This window comes from Eutrigla gurnardus (assembly GCF_963514095.1).
Source record: "Eutrigla gurnardus genome assembly, chromosome: 9".
Lineage (NCBI taxonomy): Eukaryota > Metazoa > Chordata > Actinopteri > Perciformes > Triglidae > Eutrigla > Eutrigla gurnardus.
In genome coordinates, this window is record NC_139923.1 from 13,573,998 (window position 1) to 13,597,082 (window position 23,085).

The 23,085-nt window shown below is 42.0% G+C and overlaps 1 protein-coding gene across 1 annotated transcript in view; it reads right to left on the minus strand.

The window, feature by feature from the left end:
* The window catches only part of nell2a (neural EGFL like 2a), a 68,886-nt gene extending 52,945 nt beyond the window's left edge, over window positions 1–15,941 (minus strand). The window contains exons 1-6 of the mRNA XM_084017055.1: window positions 15,797–15,941; window positions 15,383–15,511; window positions 6,408–6,558; window positions 4,909–5,082; window positions 3,733–3,829; window positions 902–974 (exon numbers count right to left, since the gene is read on the minus strand). Of these exons, the coding sequence (XP_083873181.1) occupies window positions 902–974; window positions 3,733–3,829; window positions 4,909–5,082; window positions 6,408–6,558; window positions 15,383–15,511; window positions 15,797–15,848 (676 nt within the window). The 5' untranslated portion in view covers window positions 15,849–15,941. The remainder of the gene's footprint in view (window positions 1–901; window positions 975–3,732; window positions 3,830–4,908; window positions 5,083–6,407; window positions 6,559–15,382; window positions 15,512–15,796) is intronic.
* Window positions 15,942–23,085: the final 7,144 nt, after the last annotated feature.

Consider the following 23,085-nt stretch of genomic DNA (forward strand, 5'->3'; position numbering starts at 1 on the left):
TACAAACAATCCTTGCAAACTAAATTGGTCTTAAGTGCAAACATTATGGAAAGCTACTATTTATTTAAATGTATTAACCTAATAATTTGCTTTAAGGGAAATCACCAACAACTCACTGCAATGCCTCTCTTCACTCTCTATTAATGGAAACATATTCAGAGTTGTCTTCTCCGCAAGAGGAACTCATTTACTGTAAACTGTGTCCTCTGGCTACGTTTGGATGTGTGGGGACATAAAATCTGCGTAAACCTTGAAATGTGTGTCGTCCCTGTTAGCAGGCGAGACAGTTTGTCTCCAACGAGCTACACAACTGGATAGTTAGCATGAGCTGCAGCCCCCATGGTGGGACAGGCAAAGAAAATAGTGCCACCTGCAAAGAGTTATCATAATAACATCCGAGAAAAAGTGTGCCGCTGCACTATGAGGCACATTTTTTCAATGATAACCGCGTACTGAAAGTCATGCTGAACTAAGATTTTGATGAATGAATGTTTTTAATTTCTTAAATGTGTGGGATGGGTTCTTCATTCAGACAAACTTCAAGGCACACATTCATCAGAAGAGCTTGCTTTGCCCCTCACAAAAAACAAAAAAAAATAAATAAAAATACATCCACACTTCCTCAGGAGAGAGTGTGGAAAATCCTCCTTTACCCCGATTGATTTACTATTTGCGAAACATTTCATTAACCTTCGTTTTAATGAGGAAAACGTGTTTCTCGATTGCTAAGCTGTTTTAAAGCAGTTTTACTGCAGTGTGTATAGACTTTCAAGAATTTAAGTGGAAAAAAAAGATCAGTGCAATCAAGTGCCTTACAAACTAAGTGCGAGAGGTCATTTCAATTAAATCAAACAATCAATGAAATGCTTCTTTAATGTGTAAAGGAAGAGGCGACGCTCACTTCTGTTCAGATCTGGACACTGGGAGATGTAACCCTGTGGCATCACCAGGATCTCCACGTCCTGCATCACTCCCTGCAAAAGAGGACACACGGCAAACATTTCAATCAAGGAGGACAACACCTTACAGAAGGCCGACAGCCAATAAAAATGAAATGAAGCATGTTCATGTGCAGCAAGTGGATAAGTGGCAGTGGTGTCTAAGTGTGCTTTTGGTACATGTTCCACATGAGATAACGTGGAACCAAAGGACACGCGAACACAAAAATCAACAATGCCGTTTATAGAGCCTGGGTAACTGCTGCAATCATAAAACAGGAACAGCTTTAAATCCCAGAGTGAGTGCAAATTTATTTTCCAATCTGGGGAGTGAGAGACAGAGATGCAAGCTGTAAGATAATATGTTTCCAATGTAGTCGCTCAGATGAATCATCTCATAACCGGACACTGACAGGAAGTTTAGCGACCCAATGATGTGGGAGTCTTAGTAGGGAGATGGAATTCCTATTTTTTCCCCTCCAATCTCCTCTGATAAGCATAAACAGGAGATACAGATTCAATTTGATTCACACACCCAATTGATAGCCTTTCGTCCAGTGGCCAAACACACACACACATACACACGCAATACTCTGTCGCCATGGTAACCTGGCCATTTCATTCCTTGAGTGCATTTATTTCCCTTACAGAAGTGGAGCACTGCAACTTAGGAGAAATTGTTTTTTAAATTGTCTTGCCACTTCAATTTACCACCTATAAATTTAAAATCCTGTGGAAATGAGTTGTTGATTTTTCACGGCAACCTGCTGAAATGGAAGTAGATTGGAGTTGTGTATGTCAAACTTGTAATGATACCATGAGACTTTACTGAATTATTTTGGAAAGTATGTATTTTCAGTCGAAGTGAAATGGCTTTTAGACTGTGTTTATCAGTAATGTGACATATTTAAAAGAGGTTGTTGTGTTAAATCCTTTAGATTCAATTGGATCACTTAACATTTAGGGTGGCTGTGGTGTGATAAGAAGCTGAACAGATATAGGGAGCTGTCAATTTTCTAATAAATAAATTCAATATTTTCTGAAATAACAAGATAATTATCTCAGAATTACAAGAAAAGTTTTCATGAATTCCTGACGTGGCCTAATGAGAGCTTCAGGTTTTATAAGGCACCAGTTTCTCGTAAATTCAGAAAAAGAGAGCAGAAGTTTTTTATTCATAAAAAACTTTCTTGTAATTCTGAGATAATTATCTTGTTTCACAAAAACAGAGCAGATGTTTTTTTCTCAAGTGAGAAAACACCGTAGATTTCAGTTACATTTCTTTTTAAACAAAGTTTTTGCCAACAGACATCCAAAATCCCAAAAAGTGCAGATTTACAGTTAGCCATAGTAACCGCAAATCACATGTGATGATAAATCTGTCATCAAAAATAGTTAATATATTTTTTGGCACACAGAAGAGATATTTGTGATAAGGGAATAGTTAACACAAGATATTGGATTGGGGAAAAACATTTTTTTAATCAATTTAAGCAGAGCCTGCATTGCACCACTATTCTATTAAAACAACAGTTGCTCGACTTTGCACCTCCTGGCAACTGAAAAAAAGAAGACATTTTGAACTCTCCAGTGATTCCTCTGAGTCGGTGACATTCTGTTTACTGCAGAATGCACGCAGTATCATGTGGGGCATCAATTAGCTTCCCATCTGTAGCAGAAATGTGTATTTGACAGAGAGAGAGAAAAAAAAAAGGCACATTTCACATTTTAACATCATGCATACAATCACGAGAAGATAAATCTATATCTTGCCCGACTAAAAAAAAAACTTCAGAATAAAGTCAAATCTGATTTGCGTCTTTTAATTGCTTCTGTTTCTTGTTGCATTTGGGATTGCCTGAATTTAAAACAAATCATTTTCAGCCTTTCAAGTTAGGATGTTGAACATTTTACGACACCAGCATACAAATCCCCTGCAAATGACACACCACTGATGTAATCCAAAATTGTCTCACCAGTACACACACGAGTAAGATGAAATAGATTGAGCTCTCTTATGATGTGTGTGGACCGTAGAAAAACAAAAAGAGATGTATTGAGCTGTGAGGCAGAGGTGCAGGCACGCTCCTTTTCATTAAAGCCTTTACTATTACTGCTGGCGATTCCCGACTTCGGCTGACAACCACGTACACACATCGACTGCTGGTGTGTGAGAGTGCATGTGTACTAATGAAGCGGTGTGTTTTAAAAGGAGACGTGCCTTCCACGCAACTAATCAAGGCTTCAGAGAGCGGCGAGGAGAGATGCGGCTACGTGACAAGATTAGTGAGTGACCTCCAAGGCTCGTTTCATCGACCAATTAACACAGCGGAAACTCAACATCCGGGACACACGTGTACAAACATCACCACAGCATCCGTCACTTGCAGGCTGATGGAAACTAGTTATAGTTGCTGGTGAGCTGACATTTTGTCTCCCCAGGTGGAACATTTTGGAGTGCAGTCCAGTCAAGGCTCTCTGCCTAATAACAATACTATAGACTAAGTTTAATGAGCGTACACCAGAGGCTATTTAATGATTTCTCCCAAATCAGCCTTGTGGGGGTTGCTGAGATAATTGCACTGGGCTTAGCTGCAGACTAAAAGGAAAGGGAACAAACAATGACAAAAAATGTCAATTCCTAGGGTAGGCAGAACCCTCAAATTAAAATGGTAAGCCTCGTGGAATGCGCACAATTAAATCCAAGAGCTACAATAAATAAAACCAAACAAGTCAAACAAAGAGGGAGGAGATAAACCAAGTTTGAGGAAAAGCATCAACATTCGTGATTCACCTTGAAGAAGCCATGAGCAGCGTTTCTCTGTCCGAGCCAGAAGGAAGCATCCTCAGGTATGTCCATGTATGGGGCATCCACAACCCGCTCATAGATCCTGCAAAAACAAATACAAAGTTCTGATGATTGTCAATATAATGTTAGTAACATTTAAAGTAACAAAAGGGTTTTTTGGATTTAACGTTTGAACTTTAATCAAAAGTGATTCTTTGTGACAGCTACAGATGATAATATAAAGTAGGGATGCACCGATGCAACTTTTCTTTTCCGAGTATCAATTCCGAAACTCCAACACAGGAACAATTAAAAATCTGTATAATTTACGAATGGAATTCAGTAATATTCGCTGTATCGCTGCGGAACAAAAACCTAGTTGGTGGCTTACCATTACGCAATAAATGGATGGATAGCGGACAAACAAAAACCTAGTTGGTGGCTCACCATTACGCAATAAATGATGGATAGCGGACACACAAAGTTTTATGATGATATTGACAAAGACTTAATTTAATGTGGATCGATCGTGTCATGGCCGATACCCGATCTGGTAATAAGGCTGATTGCAATCCAGCGTTATATGGGATTGTTGCATCCCTAATTTAAAGTTTGTTTTTAAATCACAGGAGAAAATCATATATATATATATATATATATATATACACAGTTTAAACTTAAGGGAACACTTAATCATCACAGTACATCATCACAACAAAGCCAGGTAAACTTCAGGGATATCAATCTGTCCATTCAGGAAGCAGACGTGATTGTGAATCAATTTCACCTGCTTGTCATGATGTTGGGTTTTGTATTGATTTCCTGTTTTATTTTAATTTGTTCCATGTACTCACCTCTCGTTTCAGGTGACTGATGTGTGTTCCCTCCCAGTTCATTTTCTATCCGCCCTAATGTGTCTCACCTGTGCCTCATTTTCTCTTGTTTCCTAATTAGTCACTTGTGTTGCCAATTATTCACTTAAAATGTTTTTGATTTTGAGTCCAGCCCTCAGTGGGTTGAGGATTCTGGTTTCCATCGACCGTTGTAATGTCATTTTATTCTCAACAAATTATACAACGGACATCAGTAAAGATTTTCAAATTGAATAATTAGTTCATCAAGATCAGATGTGTGATTAATGTGTTCCCCCCCAGTATCTTACCTATATAGATAGCATCTTACCTGTTGCAGTCAATGTGTAGTATAACATGAGAGGCGCTGACGGCCACGGAGACCTTGTGCCACTGATCATCAGCCAGGCTGTAAGGGAACACCTCCGTGTGGGGCTGTTGGCCTTTGGTACGGTAGTGAAGACGCACCTCACTGCGCTGGCCACTGCTCTCCAGCTCCAGGAACCTGCAGAATCAAAGGGACAGCAAGGCCATACCATGATAGTTTCTCTGAAGAATTTTCCATCCCTGCATTGTAAAGTCTTGCTGCATTACATTCTCATTACTGGAACTGAATCCTTATTTCTGTTAAAACAACCTGCATGCATCTCCAGGGTGGCTAAACTCAGCGGTTCCTCTCCTCCACGGTGCTGAGGGATGCATGTCACTCATTTCCAAGCAATGCACTCACATCTCCTCGGATTCGCAACACCATTTAGAATTTAATCACATCACTTGTCAAGCGTAATGGTGCTATATGGCTGTTAAGTGCAACATCAGCAACACGCAACAATAGCCTACACGTAGAGAGGTTCAACTCTTTACGTTGGCGTATTAGTATTCTAGCAGAATCCCCGTCTCCACAGCGCTGAGATTCACCCAGCATAGTGACACTAATGGAAGGAGCTGCTGATACACACTCATCACCTCTGGCTCTGAAGACAGACTTATTTAAACTAGAGTCATTTGCTGGAAACATTATTTAAAAAAAAAAAGACGAAGAAAAAAGACACTCAAGCAAGTGTAGCAATGGATTGATTTATCTGCAGACCAAATCTAATATTTTAACTCTCCCCCCGCCATGCATGCACATTCACCCCGGCACCATAAATGCAATGGCTAATACGTCGGACTATTCATTACTTTCCAAATGTAACCATGCAGTGCTGCTTTGTTGCATATGAATGTCTGAGAAAGCTAATCATCAGCAGAGAAAGTCATTAACATCCCTGCGAGCTCTCTTCTCAGGACTGACTTTAATGTATAAACTGTTCAATCAACGCATTATGAGGATTCAGATTGCCGTTCTGATCATCCAACGGCTCAGCTACCACTAACTAATGGAAGACATTAGCATGCTAACTGCAGATAGTGTCTCATCAGTTTTTGATCCGTAATTCCCGGCTCAGTGTTTGGATCGTTGATGGACTGCGAATAATAAGTTGTCATCCAGGGTGATCTGCTGTGTTCACTCGACTGGAGTGTAAAACATCTAAATGATCAAAATAATAAATAATATTCAGGTTTCAATTGACATATTAAGACAAAACGGAGAGGTGGTTCTTAATTTAGAAAACGGCTTTAATTATGGTTTATCAGGTGGGTTTCATCAGCAGCTTTAGTTCTGACTCACACTGTGAAAATATCTCAAATGAACTCTATGCAGTGTTTTTACATATCTAGTATATCAAATAACAATGTGGTTATATTTAAAATGAATGGCAATGGTTACCCTTTTCTTTGTATTACATAACACAATGTTCATCATATTATGATGTGAACTGATCATACCGGTGCTCAGAGTGATGAATGGACAGGATGACCCCAGAGTTGAGGTGCTCTTGTTTGAGGGTCGCCAGCACAGTAAACTCATTCTTGCCTCTCAGCTTCTGGACCATTTGCTCCGAGACTTCAGCAGGTGCCATCACGTCCCTGGCAGACCCTGGAATGAAGACAAAAACGAAGAAAGCCATTATGTAAATGGATAAATGGTAAACGGCTGCATTTATATAGAGCTTTTATCCAAAGCACTTTATAGTTTGCCTCTCATTCACCTATTCAAACAGCGATGGCAGTGGGCCGCCATGCAAGGTACCGCCTTAGCTGGAGCAGTTTTAAGGTTCGAGATGAGGACAGCCCTTTCGTCGCTATTATTTTTACAATCGTTTCTATTATTCACATCTTTGAGAGCCAGTTTCTAATGAAAACGGTACCGACATTTTAAGGGATACAGGAACATTTGCCGTAGACCATTTGGTTGGGATTCCACAGGCCATAAACTCTAAATATTTGATGCATTCACATAAACTCTTGACGAATTTGAATTCATAAATAACAAATCAAGACTAAACCCACCAAACCCACTTACGTCAAACACTGTCCAATAAAGCTGCTCAAATCGTATTACTCAGTTTTGCGAGACCATTTGGGTCTCAAACCTATTTTGATGAAATGTTAACGTAACCTCACTTCCTAAAAGAATGATGAGGATGTTTGTCAACTTAAGGAATTAGGAAAACTAGTGAGCTACTTTGAAGCTTAAGTGGTTTCAAGGTCAGGTCATTCAGCTCAAACAAAACTTGAAGTCCTCCACTTGACAACTTCCTGCTGCCAAATATTGTACCAAACGTATTAGCTTGTATCAGCGATCACAAAAACCGGATCAGTGGATCAAACACTTTCTCCTCAGCTTGTTGTAGGACTAGAGGTATGAAGCTAAGGACTGGGAGAGAGGAAGTTAAAGGCTAATGGTGCCGGAGTGGATGGGAGGGCATTTTTCTGTGTAGTTAGCTCGTGAGCTCCTGTTTGCACCAGTGTGCTCCCCTTCCTCCTCTCCAACTCTACACAGATGTCTATGCTACTTTAATGGAAGCATCAATAAATGATGACGTTTCTCAGAAGCAATCACATCAAAGAGTTCACTTCCAGCTACGGGATGCATGCAAGATGCCCTGGCACACTTAAGCGCTCCAGGAAGCTAGCGTGGCGGCTTCTCCTCAGTGTATTAACATTACTTCCAGCTGGTGGGTAAGCAACCAATTAACACAATACAATGTGAAACGGCAAGCGATGTCATGATGAGGACTGGCACTCCCTGTGTGCTCGTCTGTTATATAGGATACAATGTTTACATACTTCTCTTCTTGTACTTTCACTGTGGACTTTAGCATTTTCCTGGTGGAGGCTGGACGTATTTAGAGGCTGGACGTATTTAGAGTCATTTATCTCTAAACAAAAAAGCTCACCAGATTTGATGCTCGGTTTCGTGCATTTTGCATTGGCAGTGGAGTATCATCCCAGTGTCACTGGGTGAGGCGGGACAGATGGTCCAATGGCTGCAACAGGAGTTCTGCCGAGCAATAATCTGCTGCCATCAACAGATGCAAATGAAAAAGCAAATCCAAATGACCACTGTTGACAATAATCTCATAAATTATAGGGAATTATTTTTGTTTTGGGGGGTGTTTTTGTCCAAATGACTGGATTGCAATCAAAGCTAACATTGGGCATCGCTTATTTGACTAATGTAGAAAAATGATACATGCAGTTTTCTTTGAAGCAAATTTAACCTCAAGGCCAAACAGGATTTACAATGTCTATGCCTATATATGCTGGTCAGCCTGCTGAACAGAGAGGCGCTGATATCTCAATCATGGGCGGCACAGTGGGAGCAGGTGTCAGGGCGGGGTCCATACTGAGAGGAGGTTGATGAGGCAGGGGGGGGATGGAGGAACCTCTACCATTGGCGGCGTCCAGCTTGGTGGCCACAAGCCTTTGATCTATGAGTGGATGACTCTCATCACCAGTCTTAATACTTAGAAGGGAATGGGGTTGCTTCAAATGGGACTTTGGGGGATTGGAGGCTGGAGTGATGAGATTGGTGTGTTGCCTGCATGAAAAGCACAATGATCTCATGACTCTTGACAGGTACTCGAATGAGGATTAAGACAGCTATAGTGGAGACAGCTCTGCATCCCCAAAAACGTACATAAAAGAGCAGCAGATGAGTTTGTGCTGTGAGGAGAGAGGGCCAGCGTTCCCTTCTGCCAAATCAATGTGGTCCTGCTGTGGGGGGTCTTTGGTCGATTATCTATTGGCAGGCGCCTGGATGGGGCAGCCACCTGCTCCTAACTACCACTCTGATGTGAGATACTGACACAAAATAGCTTGAAAATGATGACCCAGCACATAAAATTCCAATCAGCACATTTCTCAGCAATATCACAGCTCCTGTCATCTTTCCTAGTTGTTTACAGGCCATGAGAACCGGCTGATTGTGAGAAAACTGGTTTTGAGACATACAGAGTTTTATCAGCTGACTAGAAATCTCTAAAAGCCTCGGGCTCAGTAGCATCCCAAGCAAGCATAGCTTTCGGCTATAGCCTAATCTTATCTCCCGGGTACGTCGTGCTTTAATGGTTACACTCAGGCCACAATTTCCACGCCTCTGCTTCATTTCTAATCTTAAACTGTCTAATGTGGTCTTATTTTGTCTGACCCCTAGTACCCACACGGCTAATCTCCCCGCGCTCCCATCGCAACATTCCCATGGACACATATTGGCAGCGCTGCACCAATCGCTTGCTCACACATTTAGCATTTAGAACAGGTGCCCTGCAGCACAGCTTGAGAGTCCAGATACACCCAGCTTTACCACAATCCTTTTCTCACACACTGCTTTCACTTTCTACCTGCATTTACAGAAAGTTTTTGTACTGGAAAGAGGTAGAGAGTTTCCACTCCTTTTGAAAAAAGAACATATTCTGACAGACAGGGTGAGGTATACTTTTCATTTGGCTTCTAAGCTAATTATTTCCCAGAGGAAATTTTGACTAAAACAGTAATACTGATATTAGATAAGAAGATCATAGACACTTTTTGTATGTGAATAATGAGGACTTTCATTCTTTGGTCTCCAGTGGATTGCCAGAACAAAATAACACCTCCTACGTCTTTGCAACATTTAAACAACATTTTGCAGTTAAGAGTGAGTGAGCCATGACTAAACACGTAGAGCCAACTGGGGCCTGACTAAACACATTGATCAAATCAGCAGAGGAGGGGACACATAGGACAAATTAAGTAAAAGTGTACTATTTTCTTATTGCCTAATGTTTTCTATTTGAAAAGCATATTTCAAACAACACATTTGATCTGCCGGCCTGAGCGTGGGGAAGGATGTGCGTGGGAGGTTTAGGTAAGAGAATATCTCTCCAGAGGGATTAGAGTAATGATAAACTCTCCACCGGCAGCAAACGCCAAACCCTCCATTACTGTCAACACACACACACACACACACACACACACACACACACACACAACATGGACAGAGGCAGAACGCAGACTGACTGGCCTGCAGCTCCAAACAAACAATTGAGTCAATATAAAGAAAGAGGCGGGCACAAAGATACATGGGCTAACGCAAAGATGGATGCATTACACACACACACACACACACACACACATACGCCCGACCCCCAAAAAGCTGGTTCTCAGAGCTGCTGAATATTCCATCAGTCTGCATTCGGCGGACCATCTCCCCCCACTGTGTCTCCACTCTCCTGGAACAAATACTAAAACCGAGCCAAGGGCACCTCCAGGACTGCTTTGGCCAGCAATTTCTCCCCAATTCTCCGATCGCCTCCCCAGTGACCGCCTGTCTGACATTCACACGTACACAGAGCTAATGACAGCCTTCCGGCCACCCAAATGTATGACTGCCCTGTGAGTAGGAATATCTCCATGGTCACCGGTGGCTCCTGGGTGGACCACAGGATCAGCCTCGCCTCAGAAAGCAGCAAGCAAAGCAGACTTTGACAACAGGGGGTTGGAATTACTGTCAAGAGTTTGGAAAGGTTGGGCAACTTTTTAGACAACGCAACAGAATGTGTTGCAAGATATAGCATATATTGAAGGAAGTGGGGTAAACTCTTATTTAGATCAAAAATCTGTATGGATGGGACTATCGAATGTTGCAAAAACTATTGGACTACATTCAGGTAAATGTCGGCTGATGGGAGGCACCGATCTGACTTTTAAAGTCCTGATAGAGATACCTGGGCTTTGGGTACAAGTTTGACTTACATATTTCTTTCCTAACTTTTAAGAAAATGTAAAAAATGAATACAAAAATGTAAATTTGGTAAATTATTATTTATTATTAAAATAATAAATTCTACACCAGCTAATTGGTTAAAAGAAAAATCTTTAAAATGAAGAGGAATTACAATCCAAGTATAATCCTTTTTAATGCATTAACCAACTGATCAAAAACTTTAACAGGAATTACAATTCCAGTATATAATGTCTGGAGTATATACACAGAATTTAATTTAATAGATTTGTTGCTGATACTCGGTCACGGCGTGATATCAGTTATCGGTGCATCCCCAGTCACCTGCCTGACATTTTATATGAAATGAAAATATTAAAGATCCACCACAAGATGACACAGAAAACGTTCGAGCCATGTTGTCATTCATTGAGTCCTTAATCGCTTATGCTCCTAAAATTATTTTAAAGATGCTGTGTATTTCTTTCAAAATGTTCCTAAAACAAATCAACAAGAAAACGAGAGACGGAATAAGGCAGATTTCTGTCGATTCTTAAAAAGTTTTGAAATAATGAGCCTTCACACTCATTAGAGCCTCCTGTTGAGGTCTAATTGTGATCTATAAGAACTATAAGAACATTGAACAGTTATTGGTCACTGTAAAATGGTTCCTGTCCATTCTAACCACAAATCTATGAAAGTAGTGGTATTAAGTAGAAATCGACAAAAATACTAAAGTTTAGCTTAAACTAATGTGAGACTTCTGCAGTCTGAGTTATGCAAATCGGTTGGGTAGTTTCAAAATGTGTCTTTTTAAACTAAATCATTGCTTGGTGTTATCATCCCTCTGTGGCAGCTCAGCAAGGAGACGATGCAGACACAGAGGGAATTTCATAATAAAAAGTCTGTGACTTGGGAATACCAAACTGATTTGACTGACGCAGATTGCAGAAATATTTGCCAAAATGTTGAAATCATTTTTCAAGGACTGTGGATTTCAGCACACAGCATTACAGTGAGCCAGTGTGGACACGAGGAACAATTACAGCAACCAACAATCCCTTGATGGACATATATGGGCATTGTCAGAAATGTGAACCTATCCTTTAAGCTCTTCACTATCAGCGTGAAAAGGGCTGATGACTTATTTTAAGGTGGTTAGGTCTTGGTCTGTTTTCAGATAACTCAGCTGAATTTAATGAACAATAGTTTTGAGCACCTTCAGTTTGAATATCAAGAGCATCCTTGCTTATATAGAACAACAATAATTAAAAAATGCTAAGTCAAAGTGAATTTCCTCTTTGTGGAGAACACGTCACCCTGTTGTTTTGGAGGTCTGAGAGGAAATAATCTGAGTGATGTTACCAGCGTTATCTTAGCTTGGGTTTGTTTGGAGAATATAAATGTTAACTGAGAACATTTGTTACAAACTGGCAGCTAGAAAACTGAAAACCGTGGGCTTCTCCAGGCAGGTCGGGTCTAACAACACCATTGTGCAACATAATGGTGAGTTGTTACTTCAGTTTTAGGATCATCTCATAATAGGGACTTAAAGTAAGAACATCTCTGCCTTTGCTGCTATAACTTTTGTGAATTTCCCTCTCGCAAGTCGCAACATTTTATGAAGGTTTAATGATTTGAGATAATTGTTAAGCTTTTTTTTTTTTTTTTTTAAAGAAAGAAAATCAGGGCAATTATTGCCTATTTTTCAACATTGGCAGAGTTTGTATTCACTGTATTTATTTCCATGATATGAGCACAGTTCTAGCATGAATGTTAAACTAAGTGTGGCGTTTTCTATAAAACGGCTCCTTATGAACCCTCTCGATAGAATACAGCCGAGTACATGAGCTGCTTTCTGATAAAGGTGCTTGAATCTGGCCTCTAAAAGACAAAGCTGCCCTCCCACCCATCGCATTACATCCTTCTATACAACCCAACACCCCAGTGTATCGTGCCCTTACAGCGGGAACATATGACTGTCATTCCTATTCAAACATGTTACAGTCCCTGCATGACAGCAGACTCACATTCATATATAGTCCCCTCTGTCTTAATCCCTCCTTCTCACACACACACACACACACACACACACACACAGTGTTGCTGTATAATAAATGAGTCTCTTCCATCCCGTTACACTCGAGCGTCGCTGCAGTCAGGGACATAATCACCACAACATACACAGAAACACCTCACTGGCAGTGTTCAAACAGTCTGAGCAAGAGCAGGGTTCTTGAAGGGGTTCACACACACACACACACACACACACAGAGAGAGAGAGAGATACAATTATGAGGGATTCTTGGTCTGCAGCTGAAAGGATGCTTTTAGCAACTGTGCTGTTTGCACTTGGAATGAGTTTGGTCCGCACGCTTGTAGCCAGAGAGGGAGAGCGTGTTGGTGTATGTGTGTTGGGGGAAGGGAGTGCTTCTGGGTGTGGCCCCTGTGCTTGTTCTTACAGAGACAGATAGGTATCTGGATGTCTCGATATTAAAAACCATGGGGGAGGTGCTAATGATGGGATGATTTTTTGTGGTGTGGCTGAGTATCACCTGGCATCAGGACATAAGAGTAACATAGCCCAGGGGCTTTTTTCCCTCTCTATTATGCCCGTCCCTGAGGTCCACCTCTCCTAATGCAATGCAATGTAGCGCTGACAGCTACCTTCAAAAGCATCAGCAGGGGTGCGCTAAACAGCAATCCCCCCCCCCCACACACACACTGCTCTTTCTCTGACACAATATGGCAAAGAGATACAGAGATATATTGAACAGCACTGTGAAAACCCACAATTATCCACACACATGTACATATACTAATTTCTATACACTCCCTGCTTCTTCTCTGTCAGGCCTTAGCAGCCTCCCCTCCTCCTGCCTCCACCCAGCTCCCAGAGATAACAGGCAGGCAGTGGAGGGGACGGCCACGGATGTGTTCAGCCTGCTATCTAATGAGCGTCGGAATGTCACTGTGGGCCTGTCTGCTGGTCCCAGCCAGCCGAGCATCCATACATGTGGAATCAGCACAGTCTGTCAAACAGCTGGCAGACAGCTCTGCTCCCCGCTTCTCTTCTCTCCTTGTATCCTCTTTCCGTCCCAGCCTATTTCCCTCCGTCTCCCTCGGTCGTTCTGCATCTGTACAGTAGGTGCGTCTCGCTGTCTATTTCTGATCAAAAACCAGCAGCGGCTCAGGTCTGTTCGCCAGTACGTAAGCATCTCCCTGCCTCCCCCTCATCCAACATCATTGACTTAACATAGACATCCCAAATGAAGGACGGAGGCGGCGAGCTCTGCCATAAATAACGCGGCGCCTTTTTCCGGCCCGGGTGACTGACTGTACTTAGCAAAAGGTAACGCAGAGAAATAAATGAGGGCGTAATGATGAAGAGGTGTCAGTCGTGCTATTTCGTTTCGTGACAAAAGCCGTGGGAGCTTCTTTCTATAACTGTCTTTGTTTATCTCATTCTCTTTCTCAAATTCTTCCTTGTAGTCTCTTCTCCCTCCCTCCCTCCCTCCTGCTACCTGCCTGTGCAGAGCACTTCTAAGTGTTGTCTACACAGAGGACATCAAATGGCCTGCCTTCACAGAGGTGCCGGAGTTGCTGCTCCATGCAGAAGTGCTGCTGTCTCAGCGGCTGTGTGGGGAGATTAGAAGATATCAGGAAGGAGGAGCAGAGAGGGAAAATGTCGACAAACGAGTGTGGTGTTTCTCTGACCCAAAACAACATTGTGTGCGCTTTGGTACGCTATTTGATCCGTGTCGAGATCCCCCCGGTAAGATTTGGATGTTGCCACATCTTCCGGGGGGGTTGCCACTGATCTGGGGAGCCACAAGCGGTTCTCTGTTGCTACTTTTGGCTGGGTTGTGATAGACATCTCCATCCCTGCGACGGGGCTGTTAACAATCTCATTTGGATTGTAATGAGAGTCTGACATCAAATAGACAGATATGCAACACTGACAACAGTGCACATAAAAGCCAAGCTCGACAGCGGCTTTGACAACTCCATTTTGCACAGTGCCATTTACTAAATGCCATTGATAACATATTTAGCCTGCGCACACGCTGTCGTACAGCTGACATCGTGGACACCCGACACACTCTTTTGTCCCATTCACATGTTGGTCACAGAGTGTAAGTGTCCGGACCGCTTGAACTCTCAGGAAGATCTCCGGTGGGGAAATTCTAGCGAGGGGCCCATTCACTCACAACATACATCTCCGTGAACACAGGGTTTTTGTCCCTGCCTAATCTGATTATGCTAAATCTGTCTATGATTCTTTGCGTGATTCTCCCATCTCTCCCCCACTGCTCGCCCGGCTCACCCCACTCTTTCACGGAGACCCAACATTGCCTATTGTTCAGGCAGGTGGCAGTCTGAAGGCCCCCGAGCTAAGTCCTGTTGTAGTGGAAAACTGCAAATCCATCGCATGCTGCTGCTGACAGTCTCCTACACGTTTGTGCTACGGAGTATAGACTAACACAAGCATAGGGGCGTCTGCATTATCAGATGATCTGAGATTCTCACATCAGGCGTCTCATAAGAAGAGCTGATCTGTGGTCTGATCTGGTTTGTCTTACAAGTTTGAACAAAATATGAAAAGGGTCAGTGATTGTGATGATTACTTGTCATTTAAACACATTTTGGCCAGCTTTGCACACACAGATCACCTCATTAAGTTCCCAAATACAAGGAGTGCTTGTTACTGTACCTTGGAAGCGGAAAGCTCTAGACTCGCTGTGGAAGCCCTGGACCTGAGTAACTCCATCAAAGCCTTCTCCAAGCGTTAGTTCATCAAACACGCTGATGCGCAGGGCAGGGTCAACCCCAAAACCTACAACTACAGCACAAACACACAAAAAACAACATTGGCATTGTTGTTAGGAGGCAAGGACACCTGTGATGCAATGAAAAAAAGATAATTAAACAAAATCCCCTGCTGTTAAGAGATGGGAGGCTACTGTACTGTGTGCAAGCTGCTATATAAAGTAGGTCTGTTTATTTCCAAGAAGCCGAGGTGGCACATTTAACCAAAAGCACACGTTCATGTAATTATCTGTGTCATCTTATCTGCTACACGTTGCCAGAGATGGTTGCTGCACAGACAGTGACAGCCCTGTCATACCTGAAGAGGCGCAAAATATGCCGAGGACCAGAAATAGATGTAATAATCCCATGGTGAATATATATATATAGCTATATATATATATATTAAAAAAAAACACAAAATTAGTCCATGTTTTGTCCACTTCCGAGAGACAGTGTTGTTCAATCACACGCGGATGATGTATTAACCCTCGCGCACGGCTATTACCAATCCCAGACGCTGAGCGGAGGCATCATCACAACTTTAGATGCCCAATGATGCAAAAAAAAAAAGAAAAAAGAAAAAAAAAATTAGAAGAAGCAAATCCGGAAGGAGGGGGGGAAACGTAACCGGGTACAAATGATTCCATGTAACGCGAGGTCTGCGCCATCAGCACCATCCGCTGCACAGGTGGCTCACAGAGATGCACAAAGCGCTGCCGTTGCCTCCGCGGCTCAACAGACGCTCCTACAGCAGCGTCAATGAGAGCCGCAGCCGCTGAGGGAGGAGTGGAGAGGGAGGAGGAGGAGGCGGAGGCGGAGGCGGAGGGAGGAGGAGGGAGGGAAACCTGTCGAGGAGTGTGAGAGAGAGAGAGAGAGAGAGAGAGAGAGAGAGAGAGAGAGAGAGAGAGAGAGAGAGAGAGAGAAGGACAATGAAGCCCCCGTGTGGCCCGAGATGAGAATCCACGCGTATTAATTACAGCCACGCCTGTTGCCAAGAGAAGAACATGTGTCCCTGATGGGGACAGTAATGATCGTATGGTTCCTTATACATTCCTTCAAGGTTTCCTAGAAACCGCTGTGTGATGTAGCACAATGATGGGTGAAATGGAGAGAGCATACATATGGTTTCCAGGTCACTGTCACAGAAATAGTCTAATAACTCTAAATTCTTCTACCTGGTGAAATAAATAATAAAAGGGTGCCGTTCGTCTACTCATATGATCCAACATGTATGAATAATTAAGATTACAATAATAAATGATTGATTAAAAAACTTTGACTTGGGTTGGGTGAAGCGATTCTTCAATGAAATTCCTTCGGAAATCAGCAGTTTCCACGAAGCTTCGATAACATCACAAGTTATTCGGAAAAAAGGCATCCAAAGAATAAAACTTTCACAAAATATGTCAATATGTCATGTTTAATTAATTATGCAAAAGCCAAAGTTGTCATTAATAATAATATTTTGTGGCTGGTGCTGCACGTGGTGTAGTGGGTAGCACTGTCGCCTGACAGCAAGAGGGTCGCAGGTTCGATTCCCGGTTTGGGTTCCTTCTGTGTGGAGTTTGCATGTTTCCCCCGCGTGGGTTCTCTCCGGGTTCTCTGGCTTCCTCCCACAGTCCAAAGACATGCAGGATGGGGATAGGTTCATTGATGACTCTAAATGTTCTGTAGGTGTGAATGTGAGTGTGAATGGTTGTCTGTCTCTACATGTCGGCCCTGTGATAGACTGGCGTCCTGTCCAGGGTGAACCCTGCCTTCGCCCAATGGAAAAAAGAGACCCTGAATACAGGATAAGCGGTAGACGATGGATGGATGGATTTTGTGGCTGCATGCGATCCAGTATCAAAGTCTGCCGCCTCAAACGGGATGGAGCTTTCATCACCAGTGCTTGACATGAAGTCAAAAATATGCTGTGAAAAAAATGTCAAAACAACTGTCATCAGATATTGATTTAAATCTTGTAACAACTCAAGTAAATCAATCATGTGAAAAAGAAGGCACCTTTTAAAATTGATTGGCAAGCCTTTAAGTTTGCCCCTTTCTTTTTCCTATTTGTGAATTCAAACCTAATCACACAAACTCATTATTAGATAGAGATGAGTTGTTACCAAACATTTGGACCTTGTTACAAAGTTAATGAGTAAACTGATGGAGGCAACACGGATCATGGCCGACATATTTGATACATTGATCATCATTTGATTCATCAAACTGCTGTTTAATAGTGATTAAAACTGGAAAAGATTTAAAACTGCATTTAAACAAATGAAAAAAGTGAGTGAAAAGTTATCCTTATAATGTCAAACTAGCATTAAATGACTAAATAACAATGGTAAGTATACATAATTATATAATTGCCCATTATGTAAGTGACTTAGCCCAAGAAAACGTAGGCATATAGATTGACAATGTGGATTTTGTTATATGCTGATGACACTGTGTTGGTTCCCGAGATTATGAGTTTAGGAAGTTGTAAATGGAGATGGGCATTAATACATTTTAGTAGGCAAACAGCAGACCGACCATGTCATTCAGTTTGGGTCAACGCCTTTAAAGGTCCTAAATTCAAAATCCAGAGTATTTCTATTGCCTTCACATCTTTCAAGGTGGTGGTTCTATGAAAATAACAGCTTTACAGAGGAAAGAATTGGCTGTACAGGAGTCAGCAGGAAGAATGTCAGGGCCTGTGATGAATAAAATGAAATTGTGCCCTGAGTCTAACCTTGGTTTTTCAACATTTTCAAAACTTTATGATTCAATGGTGCTCAATCTTATTTTATGCTGCGTGAGTATGGGATTTTAAAGGAGGCCCCTGACAGCAATGCTTTCCAGCATTGAGGCGTGGGGTGCTTTGTTGGGGTGCATAAATATACTCCAAAATGGGCTATTGAGGGGGACATGGGATGGGATGGGAGTCATGTCTTGTGAAGCAGAATGAAGAAATGTGAAACGCCTTGTACAGTTGCGAGAGGGGAGGCCAACCAAAGGGATGCTTCATTGGGATAGAGCACAGTTATCCTTGGTCAGCAGAGGTTGCAGCGATTTCTTTCTGATAATTTCTGATATACTTAATTGTCATGATAGTCAGAGTTCAGGAGTCATTTTCAGTGTAATATAAATAATGTCAAACAGAAATGAGTTGAGTTTCAAGGGTAAAATGGCAGATGACATTTTCTTTCCATCATACTTCTTATTCTTGTGATACTATATGGCCACTCTAAAAGTCAGAAGATATAAAATGATATAAAATGTTCCAGAAATGATACAATCATCTGGAACATCAGCCGTCTGTCTTGAAGATGTACCAGCATTCATCCAATAAGCTTCATTTGTTCTACTGACAGGTGGAGAGTCCCTAAGCATTCAAACATCTCCACTGGGTTCACATCAACGTTACACGAGGTCACAGAAGTTGTCAAAGTCAAACGGCAATCATCATAGTCGTGAGTCTAATGAATTGAAGCGACTTCCTGTGAAACAGCCTGGGCAGGAATGTCAAGACGGCATTATGAGCAGCAGGTAAGTGGTGCTGCAGCCCCCCCCCCCCCCCCCCCCCCCTGTTCAGAACTGGTTACTTCCAAACCATCTGTCCCATTTGTCCTCACACAAAGCACAGAAGGTCAACAGAGAACAGTTACTTATGAATGCTTGATTTGTCTTATGATCAATGTTATGAACTCATGTTAGCATAGAGAAGTGTTATCAATTATTCAAGTCATCCAGTAAGGTTGAAAATGAATTAGAATGTGTGATTGGGTGTCTGTGTGACTCAGCTTTGCTAATGCCTTTTTATAGAGCACAGATGCTTTGTGCTTTGAATATTTGTTTACGCGTCTTCCTTTTTATCCATGGGAGCAATTACCATTTAGAAACATAAACATTTTATCAGCCACCATTTTTTTTTTTTTTCTAAAAGAAAATAGTTACTTTTTCCAATTTCCTGCCAGATGGACATGAATCGGAGCCTTTTCTTTGAGGGCCTGTTCAGAGGTGATCTCAAGTCCACAACAAACCCCAGCCAATCCCTGGATCGCTCAGAAAGTGTTTTGTTAATGGTGCTGGTCGACTAAATTGGAGGCCAGCAGATATGATTATATGGACAGTTCTACATTCTGTGTGGCGCTCAGCTCCTTCCCAAGGACTCCACATTAAAACTTGTTTCTCATATCAATCCCTTCCCCTTCAAACCAGCTTTCACTAATGCCAAGAGCATGTTTTGTTTTCATTGTGATTCAGCTCCAAGTTGACAAATAGGCTTTTGACAAATAGGTCCGTTGTCTGTCTCCACCTCACATAGCGTGTTCATATGTCCATGGTGTGGCTGTTGTCAATGAAACAAAGGCAGGCAATGGCTCTGCAGTGGCAGAGTGTCACATCTGCTGCATGAGGGCGCCTCCAACCCTGTATTCATTATTAATAACACTAGATTTCTTCTGGGTACACAGGAAATGTAATTACTTTGTATTGCCCACAAGTTGTCATTTCCTAAAGTGCCATCAGGAAAATAAGAGTCATTAAAGCATGTGGCCAGCCAAGAATGAAAAGTAATAAACGTACACACAGGGCAAACACACACCTACTTTCATTCAGGCGTGCGCACACACACACACACACACACACACACACACACACACACACACACACACACACACACACACAGAAAATCTATCAGGTCAAGGGCAGAGCAACAGTGGAAGTCCCGACTCTAAAAGATCCAGATGGGTGATGCATTACAAAGCTAAGGTTTATACGTTTTGGCCAACACCAAATAAACATACTAAGCCCACAGATAAAATGGAATGGCTCGCCGTACCTGTGCCAGGATTTGAATAAACTGCAGAAAAACTGTCCCTATTGTTCCCAGGGTTCTCCCATGCTCTCTCATTTGTTGCATAATTCCATGCTATATTGACCCTGTGTCTTTCAAATCATGGATCATGCTGTTGAGAAGAATGAAATTTCCCTTTGATATGCTGTGTATGATGGTAAAGAATCTTGAGTCACATTAGAGGTTTACACTAATATCTCATTAAACCCGTCTTCTCAATGTGTTTAACATTCACTCTCACTAATTTGATGCTTTCTGGTCAATTTAAATAGAAGAGAAAGAATGACAACAGAGTCATTCAACAACAGACTACATTACGATTCAATGTTAAGCATATTGATGTCATTGTGCAGCCACCGATCGATCATTCTGTGATGTCACTGCCAGACTGCAAGAACTGCAACAGCACGCAACAAGCTTCAATTCCTAGACCAACAAAATGGTAAGCAGCACAAAGAACAACGAAAATAAAGCAAAATGTAGTTTTAAAAAATGTATGATTTCCAGGAATAATATAAAGTGTAAAGGGTTTTTTTTTTCTCTGTGTCATTCATGCTACTTCATGCCATCTTGTGGGCATGGCAGTGAACTGCAGTGAATGTCACAGAGTGGAGCAGTACTGAGGTACAACAGACAGTGTCGCCCTCGGACCATGCCAAGGCTAAACACTTGATGACCTGAGATATGGGCAATACAAAGTAGCCACAGGAACGAGGAAGAGAGTGAGAGTAGAAATATATAGACCAAGTACTGGAGGACCTCCCACAAAATAAATAACGTTTTAGTCAAAGGGTTTATCGTTAACATAATTGATGTATGTTAGTATACAAAAAATGGTGAAACTTAATTCACTTTACCCTTATTTACCCGTATTACCCTTTAATTATAAGCAATTACCAATTTCCAAAGTTTCCAAATGAGAGTGGAGCAGTAAAGTAGAAGCTTTGTCAAGTATTGAGACCAATGTTTCAGTGTTTAGCGAAAACCTTTAGTGAATTCATCCTTTCATCCTTTCAAGCAACCGATTCTTTTACTTAAAAAAAAAATTGTAGTCAAGGACAGAGGAGGACGTTTTTTTTTCGCTTAGTCAATGAGCATTATTACGAAGAAATATACCAATAAAACATTAAAAAGGATACAGTTAAATGTCAAAACTCCATATTTCCTTGAACATTCATAATGAGTTGACCATAACATGCTCCAGAGGCTGTATGGTGATGTACATTTTTGCTTTTTTCTTAACTTTAATCCCCCTCCCCCAAAAGTGACGTCAGTTAAGCAAAAGCTCGGTTTTCTCCACTAACACACAAATAGAACAATCTGGCATTTTAACATGTATCTGCTCTGCATTGAGACATGGAAAGGCCCCCAGTTTGACTGTGAAAAACACCGGATTAGCATGGACGGAGGGCCGAGTTGAAACGATGCGCTTTTAACTGTAACCCTCTTAATATGGACATACTCTCAATCGAAGCATGGTTGTACGTATGCTGATCTTTTATAGACTGTCCTCGCTGTGCAGTTGCTCAACACAGCCACTCCCATTCCCCCTGGATCCTATTGTGAATGTGTGCAGTGAGCTGGCTCATTGGGCCCTCATGGTGAATAGCCAGCAGCCATTCACTCAGCATACAGAAGCTCATTAGAACTCTATAGACACACAATTGTGAGGCTCACATTAGAAACTTCCTCCTCTGAGGCACAGACACCGCACACAAAGTGCCAGTTTGCTGCTAAGCTAAGCGCATTGTCTTCCTGATTCATAGAGCTTGGCCCTCCATTCATGATATTAAGTTCGAGTGGTGGAATATCAATTGCGTGTGCAATGGGCCGGTATCTTTTTAAGAGCTTTAGTGGGGTTAAAAAAGAGAGAAAAGGGATTTCAGTCGTTCTGCAGAGTGCTAGCTTTCAACAGGGCTATTGTGCGGATACTGAATGAAGGGACCCCTGTTTTTTCCCTCCATTTCTTAAAAGAGATGGACATCAAATAAATTCACATGAACTTGCTTCAGGGTGTTTTCAAGACCCACTGTTTAAGAATAGCCTAATTATACCTCCCTCTCCTGGAGAGCTCTTTTGGAATCTGGCAAATTACGAAGTGGTGAATCTTAATGATGATACGCACTTAGCGATGCCTTTTAAAGCATGCAAAGGAGCCGCGTGAGATCGGTTCCACCTAAAATGTCCATGAAGGCAGAGAAATATATGATTCGGACGGCAATGAATTGTGCTTTCAGGAGCGTTTGTGTGCTTGTAACAACTTATAAATTGCATTCCTGAAAGGCTAATTACAGTGGAAAGAAAGGGAGGCTAATAGCAAACTATACAAATATGCTTAACCTTATCACATAAAACATACCTTGACCATAATCAGAGTCCTTTCAAAGTGTAAACAAATACAGTTAATAAGAGCACAGATAGCAGTCTGGGGGGTTCCCTCGTGTTTTTCCCCCTGTCATATAAACAAATGACTCTCCAGCAAACAAAAAGCCTTGGGGGACTATCACAGCCACTGGTCTATGCGGAGCATGTTAACACACTCTCACTACACAAAAGTAGATAGTGCAGAGACTTGCTAACACTCATCATGTGACAGAGCGCCATGCCTTCTCCACCAGTCTGAGGAATAAAACCTCAAATTTGATTACAAGCAACCTTTGGCTCCCTGGCCATCGCACAATAGGCCGAGCTGTCTGGGCCAATTTCCATGCTCAGCATGAGGTATCTACACGCGCAGACTGGAGCTCCCTGCCACCCCGCTACACCCCCCAACC